Below are 10,000 nucleotides of genomic sequence, written 5' to 3'. Positions count from 1 at the left end.
GACAGAGGGACACAAGCGGGGCGGCCAGAGAAAAGTCCTCTGCACTTTCGCCTCCAAACTACCGAAACTAATTTATCAGTCGCCGATTGGCTGTTAGAGAGGTCAGCTGACAGCACTGGGGAGGTCTGTGGGTTGAGAGTGGAGGGGAGAGAGAGGGAGAGAGAGAGAGGGAGAGCCTTTAGCATTCTGCTCTGCTATTCTTCTGTCTGTCTTTCTTTCTTTTTTCCAACATGGAGACACGGTTATCAAGCCACTCGGCGGACTTACAATATGGGCCAGACAATGGACCAGTCTGAGAGAAAGACCCAGAGAGAGAGAGAGAGAGAGAGAGAGAGAGGGAGAGCGAGAGAGAGGGAGAGAGAGAGAGAGAGAGGGAGAGAGAGAGAAAGAGGCCCAGAGAGGCCATAGGGAGAGAGAGAAAGGGAGAGAGGGGACAAGGTCTGCATTAGTGTTCAGACCACGGACACACCACTCAATTATGCACACACACACACACACACGCACACACACACACACACACACACACACACACACACACACACACACACACACACACACACACACACACACACACACACACACACACACACACACACACACACACACACACACACACTGTACCCTGCTTTCTCATAACAGTTCGTAACACGCCACCCTGTCCCTTTAAAACACTTAACCATTTTCATCCACAATGCTTTTCTAGTTAATGCCACATAAATCCAATTTACTACAGGTCAACTTTAATTCACATTACACACTTTGATTCCCAAAATTCCTGAATGAATTCCATTCAATGTAAAAGTTTCAAACAGTAACAAATTACACTACCACAAAAAAAAAATCCACTGTCCTACTTTACAATAATATCCCACAATGTATTACAATGCAATACCAATGCAATGATGACACACTAAAATACACATTTCTACGTATTATTTTAGCAGCAGAAATTGAAGTGTTCTTGTATAACCATTTATGCAGCTTTACTCATAAGGCACATTTAGGTGTTTAGACATCTGGTGTGGACATTACACCACGACCCCCCCCCCCAATAAACTCACAGGGGCAAACGGTAGAGAGTGAGAGTTCCACACTGCTCCCCTCAGCACCCCTAGGAGTCCCCTTCCTCATCTCTGCCCCTTCCTTACGATCAATCTCGCTCTTTTCCCTTTACTTCTGCATCTCTCTCTTTCTATCTATCGGTCTCTTTCTTCCTCTCTTTCTGTGTCTCTCTTTCTGTTACCCTCTCTCTATACGCTCTCTCTCTCTGTTTCTCTATACCTTCACTATATCCTCTCTCTCTCTCTCTCTCTCTCTCTCTGTCCCTGTGGAATCTGTCACTTTGACCACAGAATCTGTCAGATACACTCATACCACAGCTATGTCAGCGAAATCACTCTATTCCAGTATTTCATACAAGCATCATAGACATTCTTAGTAAAGATGTCAATGTATCTGAAAGAGCCATCAAATCATTATTATTTCCACGACTGAACAAAATGTCAGTGAGACAACTTAAAGAAAGATGTATACTAATACCAAAATATACAACAATATTAGTATAATATTATAATGACAATAATAACATTACATTATAATAATCACATTAACACACATTAGCATAAAGATACCAATAACAATAATAATATATTAATCATCATCATCGTATATTCAAATATTACTCAGCAGAAATGACTGTAAATAGTGCAAAAATGGTTGTGATTTACGCCACACTAAAACCAATCCAGTCAACATCGGTCAATCTATTCTGTATCTCAATCTGTTCATTCAGCATCAATGATAACGATAAAGCTCCTAAAAACAAACCATTCTCATCTTGTATCCATCAATTACATCTCAAACTAATGAGGAGAAAATAAAGAGGACAGAGAATGTCTTCTTGTCACATGGCCAGCTCAGCCCATTGCCCAACACACTTTACAGAACATACATGTACTGTGTTTTTGTGACAGAACTTTTACAGCAGCTATAAACCCAGCAACATTAGAGCAGAAAGTGCATTCCCACCAACACAGTAATTCTCTGCATCTCACTTTTCTGCTCCTGATAACTCATAACTATATAACTATATAAATACATTTGATTTGATTTGGATGATAACTGACGCAGAAGACAGATAAACGCGACGGTGAACGGGAATGGAGAGAGAGAAAGAAAGAAAAGTGAACACTTACAGAGACGCAGGAACAGAAAGCATCGCGACCGATGATGGTATGTCTCGCACACACACACACACACACTGCACTCATACACTCTCTCTCCCTCTGCGTTGAAGAGACTAATGCACAACTCTCTCTCTCTCTCTCTCTCTCTCTCTCTCTCTCTCACGCACGCACACAAACACACAGGCGCACACACACTGTAGAGAGCCTCACACTCATAAACACACACTACACAGGTTACACTCAAACCGGCCCAGGTCGCCCTTTCCTCCCTCCTTATCCACTGATCGAGTACATTACTGGAAAGCAGACTTTTAACCAGACGTTTTCTAAGTCAATATAATCCCTGCATTTATCTCCAAACGTTCTGCTTTTACATGTAATCCTTTACATTTTTAATTCCACATAGTCTGGTGTTGTTATCTTTTCTAGATGACTTATTTAAAAAAAAAATGCGAAATATAAATGTGTTGTTAATTCGGGGTTAAAACTCTGAGACTTTATCTCCAAACAAAAGATTAGTTTGATCTGGCAAAACAGTACGGTACCTTAATGCAATAAAAGTCAAGTGAGAGAGGGCATGTATAAAAAATACCGGTATTAAAATGGGGTATTTATGGGTAATCTTTCTTTCAGGGCATTAACTTCAAACAGCCATTATTCCCCAGCAAAGCTTGTTTTGTTGTCGACGCGAACTGTAAATCGCTGAGAGTATTTCCACCTCTCTCACAGGAAAACATAGGCTGTCGTTGTAAATAAGAATTTGTTCCTAACTGACTTGCCTGGTTAAATAAAGGTTAACTAATAAAAACAAAAAATAAACATCAACCCTCTCAACAGCTGTTGCTGTAACGACAGAAAGACAATCACACTTAACTGTGAGATCATGTGTGTGAATATTTTAGTTTAACATCTACAAATAAAAGATTGGACATTTTGTTTAAATGTAAGCTTTTAACATTTAGTGTGGTTGTGTTTTATTTAATCTACTGGAATTTAAAATGAGTTGAGTCTGTGAAAACAACCCAAGAATTCTCCCACCCTGAACAATTTGCTCATGCTCGATAGCAGCTCGACGTGAATGTGAGCTGTCTTATCTCAGGGTGTCAAAATAGCCCGTCAGATAAAGCAGAAGTACAACTAGTTGCCAGGCATTCTGAATAGTGAACTGTAGATTGATTCTGTGACTGCCAGGTAGTTAGCTGGTGAATGGGAACTTTCTGAGAAACTCTGAAACTGAATCACACTGTTCACACCCTCACCTCAGCACATGGAAACAGAGTTCGTCACACACACACACACACACACACACACACACACACACACACACACACACACACACACACACACACACACACACACACACACACACACACACACACACACACACACACACACACACACACACACACACACACACACACACACACACACACACACACAGACAGTGAGTAACACTGCTGCTTGAACACGGCAATGAACATGTTGACATGAACAACTTAGTTAAACTGGAACGTGTGCAATGGAGAGAGAGGGAGGGAAAGAGGAAGAGAGAGAGAGAGAGAGAGAGAGAGAGACTGAGAGAAAGAGAGAGAGAAAGTGAGAGAGAGAGAGCGAGAGGGAGAGGGAGAGCAGGGCCAAAGTCACAGATCACTTCTCATTGTCACTCTGATTACCACAGCTGGACAACACATACACACACAAACACAAGCAGTTTGCGCAAGCTTTGCATGTGGTATCATTAAAAGGCACAGGATAGCCAAACTATCCTACTATATCTATCTATCTATCTATCTATCTATCTATCTATCTATCTATCTATCTATCTATCTATCTATCTATCTATCTATCTATCTATCTATCTATCTATCTATCAAACAAGTAAAGCTTTGGAACACTATTTTGTTTCAGCAAACAGTTTTACAACAAAACACACTCTCTCCTTCTCCCTCCTTCCCTCTTCCTCACAGTCCTGTCGTCCCTCTCTCCCCGCGGTCTGTCTGAGCATTATGTGTGTGTGACTGAGAGAGTAAGAGCGTACGTACCTGTTAAACTCCTGAGGTAGCTCAGGGTCTGTGAGCATGCTGGAATAGGTCTGTGGGAACTAGGATTCCTCCTTCTAACACCATGCAGCTCCGACACACAGATGGAACAGAATCACAACCGCCACAACAAGCCTCTCTATTGATCCTTCAACCTCTGAGACAACGGAGACTGTTCTCTCTCTCTCTCTCTCTCTCTGTAGCGCTCACACACACTCAGCCTCACACCCTCCCTCCCTCTGTCTCTGTCCCTCCTCCTACCCTCCCTGCCCTGTAAGCTGTTAGATCTGGGCTCAGCTCTTAAAGGGCCAGCGCAGAGCACGCCACAGTGTGTGTGTGTGTGTGTGTGTGTGTGTGTGTGTGAGAGAGAGAGAGAGAGAGAGAGAGAGAGAGAGAGAGAGAGAGAGAGAGAGAGAGAAATACACTGTGAACATTGTTATAACACTGTACATAGCCATAATATGACATTTGAAATGTCTCTATTCCTTTGAAACTTTTGTGAGTGTAATGTTATTTCACTTCAAATATTATCTATTTCACTTGCTTTGTAAACATATGTTTCCCATGCCAATAAAGCCATTTGAATAGAGAGAGAGAGAGAGAGAGAGTGTGTTTGTGAGGGGAGGGGCTGTGTGGCCGTAGTGATGGTCGCTTCCATAGAGCAAACACTGCCCCCTTCCTTGAGCTCTGTACACATGCGTGCACACACGCGCATGCACGCACGCACGCACACACACACACACACACACACACACACACACACACACACACACACACACACACACACACACACACACACACACACACACACACACACACACACCACTAGTATAGAATCCTCTCAACACACCACTCCAGGTCACCTCTCTGGACCTCAGTCTTCGGTACTCTTGTCTACATGAGAGCGGATGGGTTTTCTCTTCTTTCACAAGTTTACAGAGTCTCTTCTCTCCCTTGTCACTGTGAAATAAATCTGCCTGGATACTGTCCTGCTCCTCCGTTCTGAGTATTCATAGGAGGATTATAACACTGCAATATTGAGTATAACTCCTTCCTCAGTACAGAGGACTCTTGTCATTAGTTATCAATGGAGAACAACATATTGAAGGAAACATCAGAACGTTTATCAAATAATTTAATCAAATATGCTTAAACAAGCTACACCTCCTATATTGTCCTTCACAGTTCAAATACAAACACACACACACACACACACACGCACACACGCACGCACGCACGCACGCACGCACACACGCACACACACACACACACACACGCACGCACGCACGCACGCACGCACGCACACACGCACACACACACACACACACACACACACACACACACTTGATGAGTAAGTGAGTGTGAAGAAGCAGAATTTGGAGTGTGTGTGTGTGTGTATGTTTGCGTGCGTGTGGTACTGAGTGTGCGAGCGTCAGGCAGGCAGGCAGGCGGACAGCCCTTAGCGCTGTCAGTCACTATTAGGAGTGTGTGGTCTGTGTGTCACAGACAGAGCCAATCAGCCATTGTTCTGGAGGAAAGGAAAACAAACCTGACAGCCTGAAACACAGCAGCCTGGAAAACTTTAAACACGCCATCACTCCATCTGTACTCACACACACACACACACATACACACACACACACACACACACACACACACACACACACACACACACACACACACACACACACACACACACACACACACACACACACACACACCGGCGGGCAAGCTCATGCACACACATACACTAGCACGCACACACACGCACGTGAACGTGTGATAAATGCCTGAATGCTTGCAGGCACACCCACACACACACACACACAGACTAATGCACACTGTGAACAAAATCTGTCTACCCAAATATGTATGAATATTGTGTAACGGGGTTGTCTGTCTTGTTCGTCTGCTTGTTCCTACTGACAAATAAGCAGAAAAGCTTTGCCAGATACACAAGCCCAAATTCACACACATACCTATCCCCTCTATTTGATATATAAAATATAGAGTTGTGGATATGGCAATATAAACAACAATAACTGTCATTGTGATTATATTTAGTATAATCTAATTCTTCGGCAAAATGAAGAAAAACATAACTGGAGGTTAGATGTAATCTCATCCAGGGAGTAAATTGGTCCTCAGGATTGGAGACGGTATCTCTCCTTGACCTCTGCTGCAAAACAGCTGCGAACCCAATGATAACGTTATTTGTACATTATACTCAACCTAACTGCTTTATTCTACAGACTAACTGTGGGCAGAATGAGAACCATAAAGACTCAAATGGACCTTAGCGAACTCTCAGTTCCTGGCGGGAATGTTTTCATGGCTTTTTTGTTTTCATGGCTTCATGGTTTATTATGATGAGGAATCTGTGTGTGTGTCTGTGTGTGTGTTTGTGTGTGGGTGAGTGTGTGCGTGTACCCATTGTCATACCTTTTTAATGACTCAAGTAGAAGTGAAAGTCACCCAGTAAAATACTACTTTAGTAAAAGTCTAAAAGTATTTGGTTTTCAATATACTTAGGTATCAAAAGTAAATGTAATTGCTAAAATATACTTACTTAATTAAAGGTGGCATTTTTTTAACTCACAGATCGCCAGGGGCACACTCCAACACTCAGACATAATTTACAAAAGAAGCATTTGTGTTCAGTGAGTCTGCTAAATAAGAGGCAGTAGGGATGAACAGTGATGTTCTCTTGAGTGTGTGAACTGGACAATTTCCCTGTCCTGCTAAGCATTCAAAATGTAGCAAGTCATTTTGGGTGTCAGGAAAAATTTGATGTAGTCAAAGGTATATTATTTTCTTTAGGAATGTAGTGAAGTAAAAGTAAAAGTAGTCAAAAAACATACGCTGAACTAAAATATAAACACAACGCGTAAAGTGTTGGTCTCATGAAATAAAAGATCCCAGAAATGTTCCATATGCACAAAAAGCTTGTTTTTCTAAAATGTTGCGCATTCATTAGTTTACACACAGGGATGTGAGCATTTCTCCTTTGCCAAGATAATTCATCCACATGACAGGTGTGGCATAGCAAGAAGCTGATTAAACAGCATGATCATTACATAGGTGCATCTTGTGCTGGGGACAATAAAAAGCCACTCTAAAATGTGCAGTTGTGTCACACAACACAATGCCACAGATGTCTCAAGTTTTGAAGGAGCATGCAATTGGCATGCTGATTGCAGGAATGTCCATCAGAGCTGTTGCCATATGATTTAATGTTCATTTCTCTACCATAAGCCACCTCCAATGTTATTTTAGAGAATTTGGCAGTACATCCAACCGGCCTGAACAGCAGACCACGTGTAACCACGCCAGCCCAGGACCTCCACATCCGGCTTCTTCACCTGCAGGATCGTCTGAGACCAGCCACCCGGACAGCTGATGAAACTGTGGGTTTGCACAACAGAAGAATTGTGTGTGTGTAAGTGTGTGGAATCGTCTTGAAAAGCGTTGTTGAATACGACTACAAGGATGTCATTTGACAATGAGAGAAGAAAGCAGAAACTTTTTTTTTTATTTTTTTATTTTTCCCCTTTTTCTCCCCAATTTCGTAGTATCCAATTGTTGTAGTAGCTACTATCTTGTCTCATCGCTACAACTCCCGTACAGGCTCGGGAGAGACGAAGGTTGAAAGTCATGCGTCCTCCGATACACAACCAACCAAGCCGCTGCTTCTTTAACACAGCGCACATCCAACCCGGAAGCCAGCCGCACCAATGCGCCGGAGGAAACACCGTGCACCTGGCCACCTTGGCTAGCGTACACTGCGCCCAGCCCGCCACAGGAGTCGCTGGTGCGCGATGAGACAAGGACACCCCTACCGACCAAGCCCTCCCTAACCCGGGCGACGCTAGGCCAATTGTGCGTCGCCCCACGGACCTCCCGGTCGCGGCCGGTTACGACAGAGCCTGGGCGCGAACCCAGGACTCTGATGGCACAGCTGGCGCTGCAGTACAGCGCCCTTAACCACTGCGCCACCCGGGAGGCCCAGAAACTCAGTATATTTTTAACTAGCTACTCTTAGGTGGCCATTGTTCCTCGTTAAACGATTTAGAGAACCTTCGTGTCAAGGCTGCAGTAGGGAATGAGACCGAGAGAGATGGAGGAGGTATTGTTCTCTGAAAGGTAAAAAAAGGGAAGTAAAAGATAACAACAGCAGCACGGGAGAGAATGGAGAAAAAGAAGAAGAGTGAATTCATCTGAGGTGAAACAAAAGGTGCTAGAAAAAAGGAGAAGGCTGCTTTTGATTATGTACAGCGCTAGGAAAATACAGTAACATAAAATACAGTAATGTAAAATACAGTAATGTAAAATACAGTAACGTAAAATACAGTAACGTAAAATACAGAAGTTGAGTCCTTAACCTTATTGAGGTATAGCCGTGACCTAAAATGAATTATGTTTCCAGTGCGTAGACCAGGAGAGGTGAGGAGTTATGTGTAACACACACACACACACACACACACACACACACACACACACACACACACACACACACACACACACGGTCCATTACAATGAAGCTGTTCATCAGAGGCCCGGTGTCGTCGACCCTCACAGCTGTAGTGCATTAGAGGCCCAGAGATCACAGGGTCCGCAGGAGACAGGCAGTAAACATTCCCCTTCCTCAATATTACACACACACACACACACACACACACACACACACCAACAAAAAAATGCACACACACGCATACACATCAGGGCCATTAGAACAAGCAGTCTGACCCTCCCCCTGCCCTCCATGTCCCTCTCTACTCAATCTGGGGAATAGAAGGAGAAATGAGGGAGGGAGACTAGGGTGGGGGTCCACTAGGGTGGGGGTCCACTAGGGTGGAGGTCCACTAGGGTGGAGGTCATTGCACGGATGATGTTGCTCTGCTGTTGTTAAACAACATGTTTAACAAAACAGCACCAAACGAGAATGCTGCCCTGTGTACACAGAGTCTAGATCTGACAAGCGAGGAATGGGATTTCCCAATTGTTTGGGGCATACAATATGGCTCAGTGTTTGAATGATTTGTTTTGTGCAGTCATTGTTCCTGATCCTTATTGAGGGTGTCACTAATGTTGGACCCCACTATATATAGAGATATTAAACACTAGACCGTTTCGTTTATACTGTTTTTCACACTGTATTCATGTACTGTATTCTTTACATACATTACATGACCAAACAATGTGAACACCTGCTCTTCGAACTTCTCATTCCAAAATCATGGGCATTATTACAGAGTTGGTCCCTCCTTTGCTGCTATAACAGCCTCTCCACTCTTCTGGCGATTAGGCCTGGCTCGCAGTCAGCGTTCCAATTCATCCCAAAGGTTTTTCGATGAGGTTGAGGTCAGGGCTTTGCACAGGCCAGTCAAATTCTTCCACACAGATCTCGACAAAACATTTCTGAATGGAACTCACTTTGTACACGGGGGAGTTGTCATGCTGAAACAGGAAAGGACCTTCCCCAAACTGTTACCACAAAGTTGGAAGCACAGAATTGTCTAGAATGTCATTGTATGATGTAGCGTTACGATTTCCCTTCACTGGAACTAAGGGGCCTAGCCCGAACCATGAAAAACAGCCCCAGACAATTATTCCTCCTCCACCAAACTTTAGAGCTGGCACTATGCATTGTCCGTCGGACTGCCAGATGGTGAAGTGTGATTCATTACTCCAGAGAATGCGTTTCCACTGTTCCAGGGTACACCACTCCAGCTGACCCTTGGCATTGTGCATGGTGATTTTAGGCTTGTGTGCGGC

The 10,000-nt window shown here is 43.7% G+C and overlaps 1 protein-coding gene across 12 annotated transcripts in view; it reads right to left on the bottom strand.

Moving 5' to 3' along the window:
• The window catches only part of LOC139392572 (transcription factor SOX-5-like), a 284,267-nt gene that overhangs the window by 119,719 nt on the left and 154,548 nt on the right, over window positions 1–10,000 (bottom strand). For 6 of the 12 annotated variants that reach the window (XM_071140631.1, XM_071140636.1, XM_071140639.1 and 3 more), the window contains exon 1: window positions 4,229–4,390. The exons of 2 other annotated variants lie outside the window; for them this stretch is intronic. In XM_071140631.1, the coding sequence (XP_070996732.1) occupies window positions 4,229–4,266 (38 nt within the window). In that variant the 5' untranslated portion in view covers window positions 4,267–4,390. Of the gene's footprint in view, window positions 1–4,228; window positions 4,425–10,000 lie in introns of those variants that run through there. 4 more of the 12 variants (XM_071140633.1, XM_071140637.1, XM_071140635.1 and 1 more) reach the window with 3 other exon arrangements.

The sequence above is a fragment of the Oncorhynchus clarkii genome, chromosome 33 (assembly GCF_045791955.1).
Source record: "Oncorhynchus clarkii lewisi isolate Uvic-CL-2024 chromosome 33, UVic_Ocla_1.0, whole genome shotgun sequence".
Classification (NCBI taxonomy): Eukaryota; Metazoa; Chordata; class Actinopteri; order Salmoniformes; family Salmonidae; genus Oncorhynchus; species Oncorhynchus clarkii.
The sequence above is the reverse complement of the archived record's forward strand: the minus strand, read 5'-3'. Positions and strand labels throughout refer to the sequence as shown.